Below are 24521 nucleotides of genomic sequence, written 5' to 3'. Positions count from 1 at the left end.
TCTACTTATTCCTACTGATTGTATTTGTGTCTAAAGACTACAGATCTCTGATCACAGGAGGCAGTGGCTCAGTGGGTAGTGCTTCCGCTTGGGAACCGTAGGGTCGCCGGTTTGAGCCCCTGCCGAGGTGCCCCTGAGCAAGGCACTGAACCCTCAATTGCTCCCCCCTCTGCAAAGGGTGGTAATGTAATGTAAGTCGCTTTGGATAAAATGATCGTAATGTAATGTAATCACACTGTGGAGGCTGTAAACAAAAAAAAGGGCAGGTTGCCTTTGGACAAAATCACATTAGTGACGTTTCCTTTTGTTTAACTTGGCAGAAATATCAATATATCTGAAAACAAAACTCTATTAAATTGTCAAGTAAAAATTCCTTACAAGAATACAGTCATAATACTTTCAGAAAGTTTTCAGCACCATTGTCTGAAGTATTTAGAGAAAAATATTATATATATTATATATAGTATTAAATAGGTTTCTAGAATAAAGTCATAACATTTTGAGAAAGTCGAAATATTTTTAGGATCATCTTAATATTTCAAGAGAGGTCTAAATATCATAATATAATATTTGAAAGTATATAATTTAGAATGTATTATAAAGCTGTAGGTGTGTTCAGGTTCGGAGGGTGCAGTGGAGCCTCCTGTCCTCTAGGTGTCTCTGTGAGCGCCTCCCCCGCCCCCTCCCGCCTCTCTACTCCTCCCCTCCGCCGATCCTCCGCGAAAGCCTCCGCGTTTGAAGGTTGTATTTAGCCTGATACCACCTCAGACACGAGCGGACACCGGCAGCCTTCACATCCCGGGACGCGCCTCTGAGACCGGGCAGAGCATCACACCAGCAGCCCCCTCCCGTCCCACCCCACCCCATCCCCTCCCTGTGACCTGAGCCGCACCAAGGTCTTGTCCTGCCCGAGCGACGCACTGAAGAAGACGCGGTGGAAAATGATACATACTCGGACACAAAGATACAAAAGTTGACATCTTTACGGTGCAACATGCGCTGTGACGGCTGTGTCGCTTTCACTCAAGGTCAACGTCCGTACACCGCCAGACTCGCCTCACGGACGAGTTCCTTGGACTGTCGCGGGGGAAGAGGAGCACTGGGAGGGATAGCGCTGTGCAGTCTGCCTCCAGCTTCAACCATGACATCCTTCATCGACGAGGACGTTGCTGACCATTGACACACAAACGGAACGAGCTGTGTTTTAGATGAAATTGAAGAGACTTTATTCGCGTTTGTGTGACGGTGTCGCGGTTGAGAACAGAGCGGCGGTGCGCCTGAGCATCTCTCCCCCTTTTCCTGCTTCCCTCTGACGGCCCGGCCCGTGTTTACCTGGCTAAGAAACTACGGCGCGCTGGAGTCAAGCTAGCTAGCAGAATTGATGTTCTGCGGTCGTTTAAAGTTTGCGAATTGGACTATTACAGCTATTTATCATGACTAAAGACTGTTGAAGTGTTAATTATTCTACCGGCGCGGAGTTTAAGCCAACTTCCTTAACCTTAAAAACGAGTTTGTTTCCCGCTGCTCTTCAACATGCCTTTGCGGACTGGTTCACGTAACACGGCCGGCTTCGGTACGAGTTTACCGGAGCGCGGGCTGCTCCTGGTACTGGTTGTAGTGTGTTTGGGGGGCTCCCTGCTCCCTCCCGCAGCTGCCAGCTCCCCGCAAACCCATCACAAAGATAGCGTGGATAAGCATAAAGTGTCGGGCGACGGCAATTTCACCAAGAAGGCTTTCCCGGTGCTCGGCCTTAATTACGAACACATCCAAACCCCCTTCTTGATCTCGTTATGGGTGCTGCTGGCCTCCTTAATGAAGTTAGGTAAGTGTCAGCTGAATGTCATTCCAGGAAATGCTTCATTGTAATCCTATGTTGTAGTACTATGCTGGTCCATCTGCAGTCTGTCAGATGTTGCTTCATCGCTACAACTTACGTCTTGTTTGATCACATCACGTAGAGAAGAATGGTCTAAGATGACAGACATTCAGGCAGAGCTATCATGATGTAGATTCATCTGTTATTCAGATATGTCTGCTCTTGGACCTACAATGGTGAACCTGTTGTAGTGCCTTCACAGCTTTAGATAGTTTCGCCAACATGCTGCTTCATGTACAGTAGCACATTGCAATGTAAGATGTGCTGACAAAACAGGACAACTCATTGATCAGTGATTCTGGAGGTAATCAATAATGTTTCGTCATGCAGCTTACTACTCAGATTTGTCATCTGTGTGTGGACAGGGCCTTTTGCCAGACCTGTTCTCACTCCTGTTCTTACTCAGTGATGACTAAGCATGTTGGTATACCAGTCAGGATATTGAACGGCCACAGTTTGGCAAGTTTACAACAAACGGGTCTCATGCTGCACTGCTGCAAACCAAAGCTTCTTCAAAACATGCCATGAGGGATGCTTCAAGTACACAGAATGGGGTTATACGACGATATTTATTTGTTTGTCAAGTGACATTCCACAATTGTTCACTTTTTGCTGAAAAACTACAAAGTAGCTTTGGTCTTATGTTCTTCACCAAGGAAAAAATGGCATCTTGTATCACCACTCGGTCAGTAATAATTGAGTGTCAGTTTAGACTGAAATACCAACTGAAGCACACTAAAACGCTGCTGCCCGGCACTGCACTTGATTTAGTGTGGCTGCATTGTTCCTCCTCCTCCTCCTCCTCCTCCTTCCAAGTCTTTCCTTCTGTAAACTATCCTGTCTTTCTTTTTATAATCAATCCCACCAGGCGTTCTGCTGTCCTCCAAATACTGCAGTGTCCCCTACTGTCTCTTTCTACAGTGTGAGCCAGCAGCTTCTCAGATGCCAGTGACATCAGGGGGATTGACAGCCTGTTGTTAAGGTCAGGGAGAATGCTGCCTCATCACTGTCACCCAGCATATCTGGGTAAAGACGGTGAGCGGGGGGACACCTAGCTGGAGTGGTCCACTGGTGAAAGGCAGCCCAAGGGCGTTACATTGAAGGTGACAGATCGCGGTGCTGAGGAAGAGGCTCCGGAATAAGGGAGAGGAAGCAGAAAGATGAGATTGAAGGAGAGCAGGCTGACGGCAGCAGTAGGCAGCGGTGATCGACCCAAAGCTTGTGATTATTCCTGGGACTCCTGCAAATGGTCCCTTGGTAATTTGATGTGACTGCTACACTGCTTGGCTTTGGCCTAGTGTCTGATTCATGTTCATGGACCCAATATCTTACACTTACAAGTCTGAATGCACATCCATTCGCCATGAATCTCTTATGAGCCCCGTCTTTCTTGAATCAATTTTTTACCAGCGCAAACGCTCCTCATATAATTTAAAACCCAAGAGATGTAATTTTACTGAAAATATAACCTGACAGTGTTATGGTTAGAGCCATAGTCTTAATGCTTATTAGATATTCCTGTTGTAGCTTCTCTAATGAGGCAACCGACCTATGGTGTAGAGAAATTAGCTTCCTTTAACAATCTGTCTTAACGCTGTTTAACAAGGCAGCACCAGATTCCCATGTAGAAGTTTCAAAAATAATGTATAACGTATTTCTCAGTTTGTTTAGAGGAGGGGTGTGTTTGGGCCGTTAAGGTGTAATCACCATTATTATCTGAATGACCTTGATCTTGTTAATGATTCTGTAATTGTAATATGTCGCATATGTTAGTATGAGGGTAACTGCAATTGTTAGAAGAAGAAGAAAGCCTTGGCACATCATTTAAACCTGGAGAATTATGAATCTCTGTGCAACATGTTTGAAATGCCGCATTAAATTCCCTCTCCGTTTATAGGCCAAATATGGCCGGACAAGTTGAGGAGGAGGCCTGTCTTTACTCGCTTTATGTACCGTCACGTACTGAAAACTACAATAGAGAGTTGCTGTTATCCGTGTTTGCTTTTTGTCATTGTGGGGGCTGGACTGCAACCCGAGCCTCGTAGTCGGTGTAGGAGTCAGGAAATATGAATGGAGTCCCGTCTTCCTCCATTGTCTGCAACCAAGTTACGGACACAAGTCACAATGACATGAAGAACTTCTGTTATTGGCTCGTTTTTATATGAAACCCATTTACGAAATGTGTCCCTACATTCCACATATTCTTCTTTGTATTCCTCATTATGGTCCAATAGGTGGGGGATTCAACTACTCCACTCAAGGAGAGGGCCTCACATGTAAAGACTTTTGAATGGAAGCACTCAAGTGAAGTAAAGAAGTGGGGTCGCTTTACTAGTTGAAGCAATGGCGGCCCTAGATTACACAGATATTACAAATTCAATATCTGTCCTTTCCACAATCGTCGTCTTAGTCACACACAGATCGCGTGTTGATCGCTTGTTGTAAAATGCAGCTTTAACCTGATTTACCTCGAGAAACCATCCAAACCCACAGTCTTAACTTGTTCGCTTATGATGAATTCCCCTGAGAGGAGCCATGAGGCTGTGGGATCTTTTATACTTGTGTATTACCAGACATTATATGCACGACTATACCTCTCACACCGCTTTGTTTAACTTGTAAACTATGGGTCAGACAGGGGTATAAGTTTCACAGATCTATTACGTCTTGATTCAAATTGATTCATGAATACTGCAGTTATTTCGCAGGAATAATAAGTGAATGTTTAACCAAGAGAGACGTGCCCAATCCATACAAGATGACTTTATCTTAAGTAAACACACTCTAGTTTTGCAATCCATGATATCCAAGGACGGAGACATTATCAGCATCACTGGGATGAGCCACAAAGTCACCTCTGGACTCATTCCTTCTCTGTAGTTTGTGCTTTTACAGTCCCGGGTGATTGCGTTTTTATAGTTTTGTGGCGATCCCTTCGATGGACACCTTTTGTTCTTCTTGAGTACAAAGTTCCTGGCCTTAATTTTGTCCTGCGTGGGAGAGAGAGTCCAGGTTTAGTGTATCACAAACTGTAGTTGCACTGTTTACTTTACGTTGAATGTTTTATTTGGTAATGGTTCAGTGCACGGGTTTCCCGTATCCATTAGTGAAATGTTGGCTGATATAAAAACAACATCTTGTTAAATTTAAACAAGTCTGTGACAATGAAAGCTAACCCCTCTGTTTGCAATACATTTCTCTCAATTAATTAATAGATGTTATCGTCCGTATGCTGATGTGTTCCAAGTCGTCCAGTTCATTAACATTTCCCCTCGAGGCTTGTGGTCGCAGTTCAGACATAATGTTCTGTTACAGATCAATGTGTTTGACATCGTAGAACAACTTGGCAAATCAATTGTTGTCCTCTCTTATTTAAAACAGCACTTAGAAGTAGAAACTGTACGTTGAACCCATTAAGTTCTGAACAAGACGCCCCTCTTTCCTGAGAATCTGTGCGTAGGCGAACTTTGGCTAGCTGCCTTGTGTTTACTTCTAAAGGCAATCTTCACGTGGCTCTGTTCTTTTCCCACCCAGTTAATGCATCCCAATATTGATCATCAGATGGTTTATATGTTGCTTGTAGCTGGCTGACATTTGATATCATCACAGAATTTACGCCACTAAGCACCTACAGTGTAAGACGTGTTCGTGAATTGGCTGAATTTAGGATCTTTTTTCCCCCTCCATAAATGGCAAGAGCTCTCTACCTAACATACACAACCAGGCCATTATTAATAATTTAAAGCTACACAAGTCTTACGCAAGCAACCTGAGGAGCACAATGGCCTCCATCAGATAAACAAACAATGAGTCGCAAAAAGCTTATTTTCTACATGGCACTATTGGAACAAAGACGCCGTCGCTCTTAAAACAAATGGCTTCTGTGTCCTGTCCGACCTTTGAACTTGAAAATGTGGACGTTGGAACGATTAGCTGGACAGGTTATCACGTTGACGGCAATGGAAAGAAAGGAAAAGAAGAGCGAGCCGCCGTATCATCGGTCACTCGCTTCAACAAAGAGGACGTGAAATTGTTTGTCTCTAATCTTTTATGCTCGCTTCATCCTTCGCTTGCCAGCATTGTGCAATTAGTCACCTGGCAACAGGACACGGCTCTTTGCTTTGGAGATGATAACGTGGAGCCAGTGCCAGGCAGCGCTGACACTGGGTACACATGTGGAAATGTAAGTGCTGTTAAGGGTTTCAGTGACCTTATGGCGTAAAGATGGAGTGGAACAAGCACAGCACTTCCTGTTGTTGACCAGCAGGTTACAGGGCCTGATTGAAGAATCTGACAGGATTTCAATGAAAATCATTCAAACCTTTAATGATTATCTCCCACAGAGAACTCTTAGTACAGTACACATGTATGCATATGAGATGTTATTCTGTGAGCTCTGCCTGCCTTCTTTGTACTATCTCATCTTCTGTGCGGAGTTCTCTTCACTTCGTAATGACTCGTATGGTTGGAGTCGCACAGGGGGAAACGTCTGAATGTGCCGACTGTCATCACTCTTAGACAGCAGCGACAGCACTTCATTGACCGGCGCAATTAATTGAAAACGTCGATCACTCGGCAGGGCTGTGACGTGAACAAAGAAGCCGGGATGACACGTCTCTTTGTGCCGCGATCATTTGAGATCCCTGGAGTACCTGGCGTCCACTGAGCTTTTTGTCCGACGTCCTGGAGATGTTGAGAGTTTTGACAGTGGTCTTTTTGTACGGAACAGCAAAGCCTCCTTGTCCGAGCGCGGCAATGAGTCATCCTCCCCCCCAGGTTGATCAGGGTTCACGGACTTGACTTTCTGCTCACCAGTGAATGATAATGGATCATTAAGCCGGCCTGGATTCTGCGCTCAGTATGTGCCTGCTGGAGGCCTCGGCTTTAATTACTTTAGTCCATCCAGTCACAACAGGCTCGCTCAGCCAAGATGCCTTTGTCGGTGAGGCTTTGATCAAGATTATGACACTTCCCAATGGTTTGGCGGTGAACATTGTTTCATTATTGTTCTCCTGTAGCTTCAGTCAGCTATGGGCTCAGACTGTAAATGATGTTTCTATTCCTGCTCATGAAATATTGTTGTTCCTGCTCAACAAATGAATGTCCTTTATAGCCTTTATATTATTGTTAGCCATTTTTTAAGCATAAGTAACAAATAGTAAGTCTCACTGATACTCACAGAGCCTTATATTTTTGCAGAAACATGACTTCCTTCTCTCATTCCCCGATTGTCTGAGACAAACGCAAGTGACAGTTGGACTGTATCAGGATGATGATTCATAGACTGTGTTGGCTCTCACACACACACACACAAAAGCACTCTGGCTAAGTTAATCATTTGCACAGAAAAACACTTTCCTTAAAACAACAAAATTGAACGAGAGTCCCTCACTCAGCTTCCCACGGTCTCCTCAGTCATATTTGCTTTGAGCTTTGACGTTATTTCAGTCCTGAATTTTTAATAACTCTGTACGTAACCAGAAGAATGCCATGTTTGGACGATGGGAGGTGTGTGTGAGGTGTTCCCATCTGTTTTAGTGCCCTGTAAATCCTGAGCTTCTCTCCTGTGACTTTCAGTGTGTTAACATGAATTTGAAAAGTTCACTTAGGGTCATGCCATGGAAACTGGCACAAATGCAAGTATGCTCACGTCGAGTTACAGGCTGAGATTCTGCGATTTGTAAAAGTATTTATTCAGGCATGTAAACACGTTGAACAGAGTATCCTGCTTGTGTTTCCTCGCTGGGCAGGCAGACTCACTGAACGCGTCGTGTACGGCTTAATGGCCTTTTTGCCTATAGTCAGAGTTGAGAGAAGATAGCTGACTGACTGTAAACGAGGTTTTAAACAGCTTCTCATTCTCACATGATGTTGGCTTTTGTGATCATTTCCTTGTATAATGGGTGCGTCTGTTTTGATGAAACAACCAGATTAGGTGGTGAATTCACAGGCCGTTGCTTTGTAATCTTGTTTCCTTAAACCTTTGCAGTTTCAACAGCCGTAACGTGTGCCACACACACACACACACACACACACACACACACACACACACACACACACACACACACACAGGGCTATTACATTCAGTGAGTCAGCACCGCTGTGGGAATTCAAGTAATAAGGTCTCACTCCATGAATATGTAATGTGTGAAATGTAGAGCACAAGTCCCGTGAAGGTCATTATTTGTAGACGTAGAGCGCCTTGTTAAGGAGCAGACGTTTGCCGTCGAGGATCTCATAACACATTACAGTTTCGTAAGCCCGGGTTGAACAAACTCGTCAAAGCAACCAAAAGAGGATATTGCAATTCTTTCCATCTTTTAATAAAGCAGTGAGGGAGATGACAAACTGATAGAGTGTCAGAGGTTTCCTGCTAATCACCGGCACAGCTTGGGCGATTCTCTGAGGAACCTCTCCGTTCTGCTCAACAGGGAGCCAATTAGCCTCCTGGAAGCGGCAGGGTCCACTTGTGGAATCTGCCGTGCCACAGTGAGACCTCTGTGGGCCTGCGTTCTTAATGACGTTTCGATAAGTAATATCGGCTGTAAGAATTTTAATAGGCGAATGGATTGTTGCGACCATCATGGTGCTGATGTAGCCTTGATTAATTTATTTGATTATGTCTTACAGTCAATAGATTCTTGCTGTCTCTTGAATAGGTTTTGCACTTTAGGTCGTTTCTGACTTGCATCCTTCCTATCACACAGACTTTTAGGAAGGCGCACAAGGGGTTAATGTGTCATTCTTTACCATCAGCTTTCAAAAGAACATCTTTGATACTCGCGAGCCTCTGTGGAGTTCTGGGCTCGCTCATCCGCTGACGTCGGGTTGTGGGAGAATAGGCCTCACACACTCGCGCTGTTTTTGATACAAAGGATCACTCTTCAAAGTTTGATCCACCAGAGCTTTGAGATCCCAGCGGCACACAGCTGCATTCTAAAACTAAATATGCTTGTGCTTGTCAGTCTTGTTCATTGAATCACTCAAATACTGTCCCAACTTGAAATCCCCACTCTTTAGTATTCCCACAAAGACTTTCCTTAACTAAATCTTGATTCAGTAAACTCCATATTAATCTTAAAGTGTTACCTTGACTCCTTACCACCATGAATCCTTATTCCATTACCATCTACTGTCTGTCTACGAACAGTCAGGCAGCTAGCAGGTTGTGTTTCAGGCCTATGTCAGTTTCATGGCGCACAATGTCATATCATCCACCCCTATGAGATTGTTCAGCCAGCATGGGAGCATGTAGCCGCTACTGGTTCAAGTTTCTGTGTGTGCATGCCTGCGTCACAGCTGCCCGATCAGGCTTTGTTAATTCAATGACACTGTGACAGCTTGAAGGTGACGTGGCCTCATGCCTGCACGGGTGTAAATATATCAGAGGGGGGGAAGTCTTATGTCTCTACGGGATTGCATGCTGCTGTCTCCTTGAAGCCTTCATCCACCGTCTTTGCTATTTATGTTTAGGCTACAGTTGTCCTCCCCCTTCCCCCCCAGTGTATGTATACATAGAGCCCCGTCTGTGTTTATGGTTTCATGGTTAAGGAGTAATGGAGGCTGTGGTGGGTCCATTCTTTTGGAGCCATAAAGAAAGCCTTTTTAATGACAAACTTTCCCCTTATTTCTGCAATTGATTTGCCGGGCATTCGTCCAGCTCTTGAAAGCTCGACCCGAACCAGAGTCTGCGAGCGAACGTGCGTCAGAGCTGCAATGCTGTGACGAAAGTCCTCTAATGCTTCATATGGACCATTCAAGAAGTTTGTTTTTAAGTCAACTCTCCTGGAATCGGATTATGTTATGTTTTGTAAGCGTTATCTTCCTGGATGTAGGGCCAAACGGGACAAATCGTCTCTACAGAATGTCCTTCTGCGTTTCCTTTTTTTCCCCCCGTAGAAATTCCATGGCTCTCATCAGTCCCACAGCAACTACTTGACGTAAACATCACACACAGGCGCTCGCCTATATGTTACTGTTACTCTCTCTCTCTCATCTTTCTTATCTGTCCCTCTTTTCATCCCCCCTTCCTTTCCTCCCAGGGTTCCACGTGATCCCTCGCCTGTCCAACATCGTGCCCGAGAGCTGCCTGTTGATCGTGGTGGGCCTGCTGGTGGGGGGGCTCATCAAGTTGGCCGGGGGGGTCGTGCCCCGCGTGCTGAACAATGAAGTTTTCTTCTTCTGCCTGCTACCGCCCATCATCCTGGACGCCGGCTACTTCCTGCCCATCCGCCCATTCATGGAGAACCTGGGCACCATCCTGATGTTTGCCGTGGTGGGCACCCTGTGGAACGCCTTCTTCATCGGGGGCCTCCTGTACACCGTGTGTCAGATCAAGCCCGGCTACCAGTCGGACCTCTCGCAGCTGGAGCTCCTGCCCTGCCTGCTGTTCGGCGCCATCGTCTCGGCCGTGGATCCCGTCGCCGTGCTGGCCGTGTTCGAGGAGATCCACATCAACGAGCTGCTGCATATCCTGGTGTTCGGGGAGTCGCTGCTCAACGACGCCGTCACTGTGGTGAGTTGTTGGGGACAAAAGAGTTCACCTCACGTCTTAATGAACCACTAACTAGACCGCCAGCAAACCCTACTCACTCACAAGCGCCAAAGCTCCGGCCTCCACCGGTCGATTGTGAAGGTCACCCAACACCAAAAGTTGGCAGGCAAACCTGTTAGAAGTCCTTATCCCCACGTGCCTCGCATACTCATTCCACAGGGGCCATTTGCTGCGGCTCACACTGTTATATCCAGCTGCAAGTTGGACCTCACACACATAGCGTCTCTGCAATATCTAAATAGCTCAGCATCGCCACGCTTTCAATGGCATGTTCAGCTGTGTATTGTCACCATAGTTACAAGGTCTAATCTAGGAAATGTGCTGACGATGCTGCACAATACAAAATAAAGACAACATTTTACTTTTTAGTTTTGGTGTTAAACCTGCTTTTTGTGCGTCACGTTAACACACTGCAGGTGTTACTCTATTTGTTTAGATGAATTCCATCATGACCTCTTTTATTCGCCGTTCTTTCCTCTTTTGAAACACAGTAGGATTTTGGGAGCAGGTACGTAGATTTAACAAACTCGTGTTTATACCAAAACCCTTTTTTAGGCTTTTTGAGGTATTATTAAAATATCATATATGTCCTTTCCTTTCTTTCTCTTATCTATTTATATGCCTCCTATTCATGCATCCTTCTCTGTTCTCTCTCTCTGTCTCTCTCTCTCTCCCTCTCTCTGTCTCTGTCTCTCTCTCTCTGTCTCTCTGTCTCACACACCCTTAGGTGCTCTACCACCTCTTTGAGGAATTTGCAGCTGTCGGCACGGTGACGGTCTTGGACGGCCTCCTGGGCATCATCTCCTTCCTGGTGGTGGCGGTGGGCGGCGTGCTGGTCGGCGCCCTCTACGGCATCCTGGCCGCCTTCACGTCGCGATTCACCGCCCACACGCGCGTCATCGAGCCGCTCTTCGTCTTCTTGTACAGCTACATGGCCTACCTGACGGCCGAGATGTTCCACCTGTCAGGCATCATGGCGTGAGTGGGGGGGCGAGGGGGATCATACAGATGGACTCTATTATTGGGCCCAGAATGCAACAGGTTTTCTCACCTTGAGGTGTGTGTAGTGGGTTGTTTGCACTGGAAGCAGCACAGGGGAGACAAATTCATCTCCTCCTTTTTCCCCAGGATAGTAAGCCGTATATCATCAGATCACACCCTGTATAACCAGTGGTGTAATAAATGGATTTAGGTTCGCTGCACACACACACACACACACACACACACACACACACACACACACACCCGCCTATCTTGGATTTACGGCCACCCGACATGCTCTGTGCGGCTGCTTCTTACCAAACGCTCCACTGCATAGCCATCCATTTGTGCTATGACTTATTGACACATAGTGCAGATGGTGGGTGATGTATATTAAGGCCGCCCCTCCTGGCTTAAAGAACTCTTCAAGGCTGCCGTATTTCTGTCACAGTGAGTGTTTCGCGTGACCCGAGAATGGAATAGAGGAAGTGGTCACCAGGCAGAGATGGGGAATCTCTGGAGAGTGTCACGTGTTTCCCCAAGCAGCACGGAACTCAAGCCTGGTAACTGGAGCACTCGTAATGTGGGTGCCTCTGACATCACTCTTGCCAGAGACCTGGGTCAAAGCACTATTTCCTTATAGGTGCTGCTTTCCATCCGAGTTAACAAAAACCGTAATCGCCGCTCGCATCCATTTTAGCTTTATGTTCAATAACACATCTCCGACTTTGCATGGATTGCTACTGAAATGTGTTTGTAAATGTCTCACTTCTCTTCCGCTCAGGCTGATAGCGTGTGGCGCAGTGATGCGTCCCTACGTGGAGGCCAACATATCGCACAAGTCCCACACCACCATCAAGTACTTCCTGAAAATGTGGAGCAGCGTCAGCGAGACGCTCATCTTCATCTTCCTTGGCGTGGCCACGGTGGAAGGACCTCACTCCTGGAACTGGACCTTCGTCACCGTCACTGTTCTCCTGTGTCTGGTGGCTCGGGTCATAGGTCAGCAGCGCTGCAGTATTGATGATGGGTTGTACACGGAAAGTCTTTGGACACTTGTGAGAAAGGAAGAGGAGCGTTAAGCAGAGGGGAGGGAGAGATGTGGCCATCATGTGCTTTCACACACACTCTTTCTCTCTCTCTCACACACACACACACACACACACACACACACACACACACACACACACACACACACACACATAGGATTTCCTTGTTGACATCAGCCTGTCACAAGGCCTTACAGGGAGGAATGTCAGAGAAAGAGTCAGTCAGTCACGCTTCGCTCATTAAGAATTCTGACTTACATTTCCAAATGCTTGCTCTTCCCCAAGATGATGACTTTCATCCAGCAGCTGAGGATGAAAGGGAATACCTGTATTAAGTTATAATCCTCCACACTCTTTCTTGGAACAGTTGCTCCATAAGAAATGTGTCCGTATTATAAAATTCTAGTTGAAGAACTAGAATTTTGGAGTCTTAACTATTTTGTGTGTGTGATTGTGCGGTTGATGGCCATGTCGTCCTTTCTAGGCGTGGTCGGTTTGACCTTCATGATCAACAAGTTCCGCATTGTGAAGCTGACCACCAAAGACCAGTTCATTGTGGCCTACGGAGGCCTGCGAGGGGCCATCGCCTTCTCCCTCGGCTTCCTGCTGGAAGAGGAATTGTTTCCCAAGAGAGACTTGTTCCTCACCGCCATCATCACCGTCATCTTCTTCACCGTCTTTGTCCAGGTATGGAGACGCCCCGTCCTGTTGAATCTTCTGCTCTGTTATTTCAGAGACGGTTAGAATTCACGAGATGCATCTTTGATTCGTGTTGCAAATTTTGCTTTAGGATAATTTTTAATCAATATGACTGAACTCAATCTGACAGCATGCTACACACAGGCACACCATCTACAAATACCCAAAGTCTTTATAATCATCCAGCACACCTTTTAAATAAAAACAACAAAGCGTACGTGCGTGCATGAAGGATTTGCAACGAGTGATTTAGAGGAAGTTTTACTGCTGATTGCAGTTTGGAGCTATGAGGAAGGAGAAAAAGCGACCTTTCACCCCGGTGTGTGTGTGTGTGTGTGTGTGTGTGTGTGTGTGTGTGTGTGTGTGTGTGTGTGTGTGTGTGTGTGTGTGTGTGTGTGTGTGTGTGTGTGTGTGTGTGTGTGTGTGTGTGTGTGTGTGTGTGTGTGTGTGTGTGTGTGTGTGTGTGTGTGTGTGTGTGTGTGTGTGTGTGTGTGTGTGTGTGTGTGTGTGTGTGTGTGTGTGTGTGTGTGTGAAAAGGAGGAAACTCGGCTTACTGACCTACATTTGACTTTAATCGATTGTAAAGCAAGTTTACGCTCTCGGCCCAGAGTGAAGTCGGAAGAATCAAAAGGATGCAAATGTGACCCGAGATGCAAATGGAGGAGGCGAGATGAAAACACCTGACGGGCTCCTGAGCTGTCAGGCGTTCGCTGTTCCCTCACAAAGAACTTCCTGTTTGTCTGTTTACATCTGCTCCCGTTCTTCCTTCATTGCAGGGGATGACCATCAAGCCTTTGGTGGATCTGCTGGCAGTGAAGAAGAAGCAAGAGGCCAAACGCTCCATTAACGAGGAGATCCACACACAGGTACAAACCTTCTCCTCCCTCTCTTCATCCTTTTAGTGAAACAACAGTTCAGAACGAGTTATCCATGCAAGATGTGTGTGTTCTGATTCTTGTTATGTAAGATTATATCATTTTTTTTAAATAGAAGCTATCCTCTGAGCCCTTGTGGTTGATCACATTGTGATGGTTGCTTCCCTCTGCTGGCTGTGTGTTGTAACTCTCACACCGCATAATCTGAATGTCCAACCTGGGATTTATAAAGTAAAACACACACAGTCCACTTCCTTATTAGGAACTGGAACACATCCGCAAGTAACCTCTGTGGTTCGCAGTCCCTTAGAGGTTTAAAGCTATTTACACACCCTAGATAAACACACACACACACACTCACTGAGAGGGAGAGCGAGGGCGAGAGGGCGAGAGAGCGAGGGCGAGAGAGCGAGCCTTCCCTGGGGCTTTGTGTGAGTCACCAGTGCTGGAGGCCAGAGAGCAGTCTCTCCTAATGGCCTGTGATTGGAGTGTGCGGGGCCGCCCGTGGGCACATTCAGACCGGCTTGTGGAGAGTGGCCACAAATCCAAACCTGTTCTGTTCAATAAGGAAAGAGTGTGAAGTCCCGCCGCTGCTGCCACCTGTTTTGAAGCTGCTTCTTAAGTGCCTCTCAGGGGTTCTCTGGCTCTGATGGGGACGGGAATCTAAAGGTCATAGATTGCAGAGTGCAGGTTGTGATAGGAGTTTGAGTGAAAGTAGAGAACGGCAGGTGTCAACGAACACATACACACACATATATGTGCCATAGTTTGAACACAATTAAAATGAGTTGAAGCTGTGAAAAGATTGTGTGTTGTGATGTATTGTTGGGTTGATTATCAGCGTAAAGATTCTTCACATCTTGATGTCTCCACGTTTCCTTCTGCAAATCAGCTCTAACAAAGCATTATTAGACGATGTGCCTTTGGCTTAATTACGCGTTCCCATGGCAACACAGCCTGTCAGTCTGTCACCTGCCACTGAGGTCACGACGACAGAGGTGGCTGCCAGATGAAGCGACAAATGGTTCACCTCTCCGGTTCTCACGCAGCTTTGTCAGTACAGTGTGTTTGTCTAGTCGCCTGCTGGGTTTCTCACATGAATACCTGTGGTGGGCGGGTGTAGCATGCACCGTTGAAGCAACAAAAAAAGCATTTGAGATGCAGCTGTGTGTCCAGAGGGTTGGAGAAACACTGTATACCGACGACTGCACGATAAATAGGTTTGATTTTGCCTCTAAGTCACAAGCAGAAAACAGCAAAGTGTCAAACAGGAAGTGTGTAATGATTTACATTTTCTTGTTCAGCGACACAGAAGCAAATTCAATCCAATGTTTTTGTGAGGGATGACCGAGAACCAGAATGATTCATCTCCGCCGTTTGCTTTGTCCTGCCTGCTGTTATGCTTGTTCTTTCTTTTCATCCCCAGTTCCTGGATCACCTACTGACTGGAATTGAGGATATCTGTGGGCACTACGGGCATCACCACTGGAAGGACAAGTATGGCTGTAGAACACTGATCTGACACACCAATCACAGACTACACAGGGACTCTGACTGTATTAGAAGCAGCACTGATCCATCTGTCCAATCTCTCTCCTCTCACACACTGCCGTCGCCCGCTGTGCCTCTCGTTTCCTCGTTCTCATCCGTCTCTCCCCTTCCTCCTCCTCCAGGCTGAACCGCTTCAATAAGAAGTACGTGAAGAAGTACCTGATAGCGGGCGAGCGCTCCAAGGAGCCGCAGCTCATCGCCTTCTACCACAAGATGGAGATGAAACAGGCCATCGAGCTGGTGGAGAGCGGAGGGGGGGTCAAGCTGACCGCTGCTATGCCCTCCACCGTCTCCATGCAGTGAGTCACAACACAGCCTGTGTCACAAATGCCCACATGGACCTCATTTTGGTTTTCCTTCTCTGGTTAAGACTTTTGATCATGTCCTTGCTTTTTTGATCACCAATGTCGATTTAGCGGCTTTCTGAAACCTGCTAGTATATCGTTATTCATCCCTCTGCTGTGCTGTCGTTCTGTAGATATTTGACGCTTACTTCATTTGAAGTTGTTCCAGATGAATTGTTGGAGTTGTAGCCGGTTGTCTCCACGGCGATTGTAACTCCTGTGCAGTAGGAATCGAGCACAATGAGATTTCACAAAAGCTTCCCTGCTCATTTCCAGGAACATCCAGCCTAAGAAGCCTCCTGCCGCCCCGCCCGCAGACCGAGCGCTGTCCCAGCTGCCCAAAGGCCGCGAGGAGGAGATCAGGAAGATCCTCAGGAGCAACCTGCAGAGGACACGGCAGAGGGTAACGCCGCCGCCGCCGCCGGACGAATGTCCGTAAACATTCCTCCTTGCATGCTCTCCGTAAACTCATTTAGTCTCTGTTGTCTCTCTCAGCTGCGCTCCTACAACAGACACACTCTGATAGCGGACCCGTTCGAGGACAACCTAAGCGACCTTCTCCTCAAGAAGCAAAGGATGGTCGACCTGGAGAAGACGGTACCTGCAGCTTTGCACCATAGAAGTCAGAGGAAAATAGCTATTTATGCTTTAGTATAGTTTGGTATGAGTTGAATTGTTTGAGGAATCTTTATAGCAGAAGCTTCAATTACAAAACAGGCTGTGAGAACATTCCAGAACATAAACAGCTCCTCTGGTTTCATACGGGGGCCAATTAAATAAATCCAGTCCAAACTATGATTTACGCTCCAATTAGAATCCAACATCATTTTCCTAAATTCATTTTTCCGACACAAACGGCGGTTGATTCATTTGGGGCGGTGGAGTCGCACAGCCACAATCTTCCATTTCATCAGCCGGGTAATTACATCATGGAAATAGTTTGGGGTAAATTGAAGGCATTAGATTTGTGCCCAGGCTAACAAAGCGACGCCTTATTATAATTAAGTTTCTCTAAGATGTATCAAGCCGCGGCAAATCACTTCAAATGTTTCCGTCGAGATGCCGCTTTACGTTCTGAAATGAGACGGCGAGTGAATCTCTTTTCCATTTCCTTTCATGTGAGTTTTTGTGTAGAAGTTCTGGGATTGTTTGCGGTTGCTGTGAATGAAACTTCCCGGTGTCTCCGCAGATCAAAGAGATGAATAACTACCTGACGGTGCCTGCTGCGCCTCCAGACTCCCCCACCATCCGTCGAGCCAGACTGGCCTCAGGTAAACACATCCGTCTTAGCCGCAGTCGTGTGGGAACTGCTGATACCCCGCCGCCATTTTTGCTTGACGCTAGAAGTCAATAGGTGAAACTTCATTATTTCATCATTTTGGGGCAAACATGAGCTCTCGCTGCTACCGCCGCTGTTCCCCCCCCCGTTCCAATACTTCCCAAATGTTGGAAATCTGTTCGTATCTGCCGAAGTAAACCGGAGTGTGGTTTCATTTTAGGCAGAGAAAGAGATTTCAAACCCGCTCAGCAGCAGAAAAGGGAGAAAATCAGTGCAGGTATGTAAGCGAGCGTAGAGAAGCTGCATTTTTGTCAGGTGTGATATGATGACCCCGCCCCCCTCCTCCCCTCCCCCCCAACACCAAGACCTCAACCCCCCCTAACACGCATGCGTCACTGGTACTGTTGCTCGATCACATCATCATTCCTCGTTGACGGGGAGCCTCTCATGACGTCATCGCCCCGCTGGGTTGCAGCTGTTGTGTCGCAGCATGCGTTTGCGTTGTGAACCGTCACGACTCAGTTTGCGTCATTTGTGTCTGTGATGTGGAAGTGTTTTGCTGTGGAAGATGGCGTCAGTGATGTTGTGTGTCCATATGTAGTTGTATGTTTGTGCACGCTGTCTCTTTAACAGTCAGAGTTTGACTGTTTGTGAAGTCACGTTCAAACCAGTCCCTCTCCCCCTTCCTGCCTGTAGACCCCCAAACCTACAGCGCCAAGCCGTCGTCGTCGGACAGGGTCCCCACCATCCAGGTGGACCTGGCCTCCCCTCAGTCTCCAGACTCGGTCAACGTAATGGACGAGTTCAGGCAGGCCAGCCAGCGGCGCCCGGAGGAGGAGGAGGACCGAGGCCTGATGATGAAGCCTTCAGCCGGGCTGGGCGGAACCAAGCGGCCCGGGGAGGCGGAGGGCCCCAAAGACCAACAGAAGCTCACCAGGTGCTTGAGCGACCCGGGTCCCAGCGCGGACGAGGAAGAGGACGAACCCTTCCTCCCCTAAAGCGGGCTCTGCTTGAAATGATCTCTGAGGTGTAGAAACCAAAACAAGCCAAAACTGCTAATGCTGTACGAACCAGAAACAAAAAGCAAAAGGAGATTATTTAAGAAGCAGAAGAAGAAGAAAAGAGCCATTAGTTTATTATCATCGCTCTTTATTTTTTTAGAAAGGAGCTGAACAGCAGAGGGCGTCACTGAGCTAAGAAGGAACTATGCATTACCAAAGGTTTGGACTGTTTTAGTCTTTGACAAATGTCTCTCGTTTTTATTTCAGGGTCAAATCATCGTTGTCTTACTTCGTGATTAGATATTTGATTGTTCTTATTCGTTTAGTCGGGTTTTTACGGATATTTCTGTCTTTTAATGTGCGGGTAAATCATTTTCTTTGACTTCATCGATCATCAAGGCGCTGTGTTCAATCACTGGAAAGTTCTGGAGATCCAAATCGTGGAGTTGCGTCTCGTTCATTCGCTGCATTTCGCCTCATTTTGTGTTGAACTTTGCATTTCTCATATCACGTTTTCCTCACCCTCTAATTTCAGGGATACAAAGGCCTTGATGTACTGTAAGTTAAAGCCGGGGTTGGTTCAGTCGCTGTGTGAGCGACTCAAGAGTAACGCCCACGTGCAAAATTCCTCGCCGCTCCGTCAGCGAGTTTTCCACCGTCACTGCTCGACACACTCGTCAGCGTTTTGAATCGCGTTTCCTCCTTTCTGAAACATTAACTTTAGTTTCCTTGTCGACCTCAGTTTGGAGCTGCCCTTTAAGTCACTGGAGTAGCAGTTGAGTTATGACCTCATTTCAATATCATCAACCCGCACACGTCACATCCGGACGCCTCACGTTCTGCGCTCGGTCGTCTTTCGCCGTCATCGTCAAGCGATAATGAGCCATCCAGGCCTCTTCACCTTCACACTCACAGGGAAACCTGTAGGCTCGTCCTGGCAACAACAACAACAAAAAGTAATTCTATGCAGTAAAGAGATGTAAAATATGTATATTGATGATATCGCCCTATATTTATGAATTCCCTTTAAGAACAGACGTCTTGTAGTCTTGTAATCTCGTAGCCACGCAAAACACGGAGAGCTCCTCCGCTGACATCCAAGCCGAAGTTCAACACGGGCATTAAGAAAATCGTAGTCGTCATTGTTGTCGTCTTGTTGCTGGTGTGAGACATCGCTCTGCTGTGCTGTGTGTGTGTGTGTGTGTGTGTCTGTACGCTGCACGTCTGCCCACTGACCTGGAATGTGACGCAAACCCCCGCGATGTTGACTAATTTCGCAGCGTTTTGAATATCTCAACGAAGCATCCGGACGAGTTGCGTTTGTCTCTTGTACACGTTGAACATTACGTTTCTGAACGAAGGGATAGTCGCAGATGAGAAGGTCGAGCGGGCAAAGCACCCTAGCAACCAGCCTAGCAACCGCTTGAGAACCACCGTGTTAACGTTAGTCGGGGATGCGATCACAGCAAACTAATAAAAGAGACAAAATCCCAGAAAACCACTACTTCCATGAAGCTTTTTACTTTGAATAAATGTAATTTGGGTCAAACCTGAAGCCATACAGCCTGTAGAAGAACCTGTGTGTCCGCCTTCACGTGTTACCACTTTGCCTTTTGATTTCACAGACTTTGACCTTTTTTAAAAATCGCTGCATCTTCACTTCCTGTCCCGTATGACCGCTGGCGTCACCCCGGAGGCGTCTCTGCAGCGGCACAGTGTCTCTCCTCCTTCTCCTCCTCCTCAGTTGCCTTCATTGTGTGTTGACTGGATTGTACATGTTTTCAGTTTGCCTTACAGCGGCCTCGTACGCCCGCGTCGTCGCGTGCTTTATCGGGGGGCCGACGTGTGTTTCATGGCTCCGTGTGCTTTACAGAAGTTCTCAGGCGTCACTGTGGGTTTTCCTTTCCTTTTGTTCTTGTTTCTTCCATCTCATGTTTACCTGTAACGGCACTCCAAAGGGATTTTGATCCACGCACCCAAACTTTCAAACTGTGGCATTCAGGCTCGTGCTTCTCACAGTGGACACGGCCTGAAATCTATTATCTCATCGATTTTAACTGTAATGTAACCAATACATGCAATTTTGTGCTAGACAAACTAGAGAGAGACATATGTATGTGTGTATATATATATTATATATAAGGACCATACGGATGTTTTTTACACGTTTTAACCAATTTACTGCAAATCAGCTAAATACTACTGCACTCTCCTGTTTCAGATTCTGTGTTGTACCTCCCAACTTCCACACAGTTATTGATTTCTACTCATTTCCATGGTTGAAGCTTGTTTTTAAATGGATAATCAATCATTGGACTGGGTTACCGTATATCAACTACAGGTTTAACTGGAATGTGTGGTACTACTCTCTCAGACGAGTGAAATGAATGGAAACCAACGGGCGAGAAACTACAGAACACTGCAGGAAAGCCAACTTTGCTTTGTACTAATGGAGCTAAAACGTGCGATAACGCTGGGATTCGTCCTTCTTTTAAATACAATGACGTCAGAGCGGCCAGGCAACGCGTGACTAACAGCCGTATAGGAGCCGCGTCTCGCTTACTTCACTGTAACACACAAGCCGGTGCGCGGCGAAAGGTCGGCCATGACCCTCTGTGACCTCGCCTTTTCTCCGGGCGGGCCCTGTACTCCGCCGCCATCACAACCAAGCACTTTACAGAATCACTACCTTTTGTCTTTAAAAACGGCGACGTTCGAGAGAGCAATAAACGGCTTTACTGCGGCGTAGCAAACATCCTGCATGGCTTTCAGCTGAAAACCTTTTAAGGAAAAAGGAATGTATGTATTTCATGACGGGCCTTATAAACGGTGTAGTTAACATGTGGGTTCTGTTTGTTCGCCTTTCATCCACACTGTCTTTTGTTGTTCTGTGTTTGTTGGGTGAAGTAGTTTGCTATTTGCAAATGTAAATGTTGGGATAATTCTTTATTTTATTTTCTACATATATACTGTACAGGAGAATGGACACGTGTGGACATCTGCAGCAATCTACAAATGGGTCAGATCTGTGTGTGCACTCTCTCATTGATCCATCTTCAGCTTTCAGCATTCCAGCCGTGTAATGACCAGAGAAGCAAACGACCACAAATCACTCCAATAAAAACATGTACCAAATTAAAAAGTTTACTTTCTAGCAACGCTGTGTCGGTTTCTCCTGATTTTTATGGTAACTAACCTCTTCACTGGTTAGCTGGGAGCCGTCCTCTATCAGGTCCTCTGGAGCAGCTGGGTGACGGCAGGTGTTCTCTGGCTCCAGTCGGGCCTCTGTCCTTCCTAGGCTGCAGCCCTTCGTGTCTCCCCTCTCCTCCTACATCACGTGTGTTTGCTTGATCTCCTGATTACTCTACACACCACCTGATTTGATTGATCAGTAGGAGATCAATTAGTTCAGATGGTGGAAGATTTTTATTTTCAATTAACAACAATTTCAAAACCTCTATACATTCTGAGCCTCCACTGTGTAGATCTGCAGCAGCGCCTTTGAGCCAGAAGGGGGCAGTGGTGACTTACAGTTTAGATGAAATGCATGGTGACCAGAATGTTTTGGGTTTGATTCCTTCCTTTGTCGTCATTGATGAAGTCATGATGAGTCCCTGCAGGGAAATGTTTAGAGTTGGAGTGTTTATATATTGGGGAGAAGCGCACCGATGAGTCCAATAAACTCAGGATGAACCTGCTGCCTTGCCAAACCCTAATGGCATTCCTACTGCTGGCAGATGCAGCATTTGCATGGGGAATATGAGAAAAGCAGGCAGAACTCTGTGCACATTTTGGCAGAGATACGTTTGTTTATTTCAGTTCTATTTCCGTGCAGCACAGCATGCGTGGCTTTAACCAGCTTGGCCCGACAACCACATGCACGCAGACGCACTTTGGAAGCAGATAGTCTATTTATTCTCTCCATTCATTCTTATTGTCAGTGGATGATGCATTGTATCGTTTTCCAACAAAGCCTCAGCTCGGCCAAGTGAATCTTACTTCTGAGGAGTCCAATTTGTGGCTCCAATTACCAGAATTGGTATTGGCTGGAAAAACCCCCCTCACATTAACATCGTAGGCTTCTAGCTGATCATTCATCCTTAAATTCCCAGGTTATAATCATTACAAACACATGATAGCTAGTTTCTTCTTATTGAAGAAGAGTTGTCCCATACAGAAATCTATATTCCATTTTTAGACCCTAATCTTTAACAGACTGCAGAACAGAACCACTCAGCTGGTAATGCCGGTCAGAAACTTACTTTATAAGCACTTGTGTAGTATCAAGTGAATTTTTTATCGAATTTCTGGTTTGTAGTTTGATGTCCCAGATCTGCCTGTGAAGATTCTCTTGTTTTGAGATATGGCGTCAAGGTGGAGGCCTAGCGAGGCTGTGTGTGACGTTCAAGTAGACCTGCAGCAAAGACTGAACCTTAAGCTCTGGAGTCTAAAAGTCATTTTTGGAATTTGACTTTTTACATTGACTGACTGACAGAAATAATCAAGCCTGTGAACATTCTGTTGGATCATAATAATGAGCAAGTGTCCAAATATCCTAAAGGAATTCTAGAATCTAGAGTAAAATGACCGTTTTTGATTTTATAGAATCTTCCCTTCAGTTTTTCATTCTGTCCCCCGCAAAAAGGCTTTGCACCAAAATATGGTGACGTGTGTGTGTGTGAGGAGGAAAAAGGCAAAACACTGAATGAATTTGTGTTGACGCGGTTCCACGCAGGGATCAGTTCCACAAACAGCCGTATGTCAGCGGCTTTGCAATGACTTTTACCTCACAGCTCCTGGTTGTTTTCTCACAGCAGAATAAACAGAATTTAAACTCGGGCCAAAATGTAATGGCCATGCTGCAGATTTACATACGGAGTGTGAAATAAGCCCTGGAAGCTTTTTAGATGAGCCGCTCCCGCTCTCGATTTATTTCTGTTTTGCAGCTGAAAATCACTGTGGCTCATTTGCCCGTCAACCGATTCCCACTCAGGGCCAAATCACTCTGTAATATGGCGGAGGAGTTAAATTGACCGTATTTACAAGAGTGGTTTTCACTTTAATTTCTCCTTTTTGCTGTTCAATATTTCAAGCAGATGCCTTTTAAACATAATGATGCAGATTTATTTTGTGTTCCTGCCACCTCAGAGATGCAGGAATGGAAAGGGCGGTGATGGCTAACCACACTTTGTCCACACAGAGATAGAAAGATAGAGGATAGATAGATATATAGATACATCTTTGCATCATTCATCAAAAATATCATCAATTTTAACATAAATAAAAAATTGGCAGCAAGGTTCCTTTCAAGGCCTCAGGTTGCAATGTCCCACCACTGGGTGGCGCTGTGTAGCTGTAAAACTGCACCCACTCATACAACAACTGCTGTCATCTTTGGACAAGCTTTCCATCTTAACTCCAAATCTCTCTGTTGGCGACGGTTGCAACACACAGAGCGAACCCGGCGTGTATAATTGGCGTGTTGGCGAGGGAGCGAGGCGTTCCGCGGCCCCATTCTATCTGCTTAATGGCGTGTTTTGCTATTGGGTTGCACTCTCATTTACATGGCCCATATACCCCCTCTAATGTATGGCTAATTGTTGTGTTTAGGCGATGGAAACCTTGAACCCGCTGCGACTGCCTTCCTCTCAAGTGCACCATCTGAAAAAGGAACGAGCTCGATTAATAAAAGGTGATTTGGAACGCAGTGGAGCCGAGTCACACCGGGGCAGCGAACAAACATCCATTTACTGTTCGCCTTGTTTGTAAAAAGGAACAAATATCGATATATACTGCTGCACTGGAACTATTCAAACTGAAAGCTCGTCGCGGCGCCTTTGGTTCTGGTTGAGGAGCTGATGAAATACACGCTTGTATAAAGCGTCACAGGAAGAAACGATCCCTAGTGTGATGCATCAGGGCCGGAGCAGCGGAGGCACATCTCGCCAGGTGACCCAGAATTCATTGCGGATAACGGCTTCGCTGTTTATGCTTGGCCAGGCTTGGATATCTCTCGCATCGCTCTACAGGGTCAGCAGGCCGCCCTCGCCTCTCGTGAGTCGCAACCGCCCCTCCCAAAAAAAAAAACCCGATCCAACCGGCTCCGCTGATATTTATGACTCCAGATCAGCCGTGAACATCAAGCGCGACGCCCCAGCCATTACTTCCTGTGTCAGGGCCGCAGTTTGCCGTGGCGTTTAAAGAAACAAATAGCAGACACGGCGGCGTTATTAATCTGGACAGGCTGGCGCAGGCCCATACGTCTCTGTCTGCCCTCTGATGTATGGGAACGAGCAGGATGTGGAGATGGAC

At 46.5% G+C, this 24521-nt stretch overlaps 1 protein-coding gene across 2 annotated transcripts; it reads left to right on the top strand.

Moving 5' to 3' along the window:
- Positions 1 to 747: 747 nt before the first annotated feature.
- Positions 748 to 21367, top strand: slc9a1a (solute carrier family 9 member A1a). Of its 2 annotated transcripts, XR_012963250.1 has the most exons (13): positions 748 to 1822; positions 9919 to 10391; positions 11158 to 11408; positions 12196 to 12413; positions 12945 to 13147; positions 13936 to 14025; positions 15461 to 15531; positions 15708 to 15884; positions 16206 to 16332; positions 16425 to 16526; positions 17119 to 17200; positions 17905 to 21084; positions 21117 to 21367. XR_012963250.1 is itself a non-coding variant. In XM_076148444.1 (12 exons), exons 1-12 carry the CDS (start codon positions 1534 to 1536, stop codon positions 18204 to 18206), a joined length of 2385 nt encoding a protein of 794 aa, XP_076004559.1. In that variant the 5' UTR covers positions 748 to 1533; the 3' UTR covers positions 18207 to 21367. The 2 variants fall into 2 exon arrangements, 1 of the variants encoding a protein (XP_076004559.1); XM_076148444.1 differs by having other exon boundaries at positions 17905 to 21367.
- Positions 21368 to 24521: the final 3154 nt, after the last annotated feature.

This window comes from Genypterus blacodes, unplaced genomic scaffold (genome assembly GCF_046128005.1).
Source record: "Genypterus blacodes isolate CSIRO-AG114 ecotype Tasmania unplaced genomic scaffold, CSIRO-AGI_Gbla_v1 ptg000040l_1, whole genome shotgun sequence".
NCBI classification, from domain to species: domain Eukaryota; kingdom Metazoa; phylum Chordata; class Actinopteri; order Ophidiiformes; family Ophidiidae; genus Genypterus; species Genypterus blacodes.
This window is presented reverse-complemented; position numbering and strand designations above follow the sequence as displayed.

Bases quoted from the DNA above. Each gene is read 5' to 3' on its own strand.
- slc9a1a (XM_076148444.1), top strand. From the start codon at position 1,534: ATGCCTTTGCGGACTGGTTCACGTAACACGGCCGGCTTCGGTACGAGT. The intron at 1,823-9,918 runs GTAAGTGTCAGC...CTTTCCTCCCAG, and splicing joins GGCCTCCTTAATGAAGTTAG to GGTTCCACGTGATCCCTCGC. The intron at 17,201-17,904 runs GTAAACACATCC...TCCTGCCTGTAG, and splicing joins TCGAGCCAGACTGGCCTCAG to ACCCCCAAACCTACAGCGCC.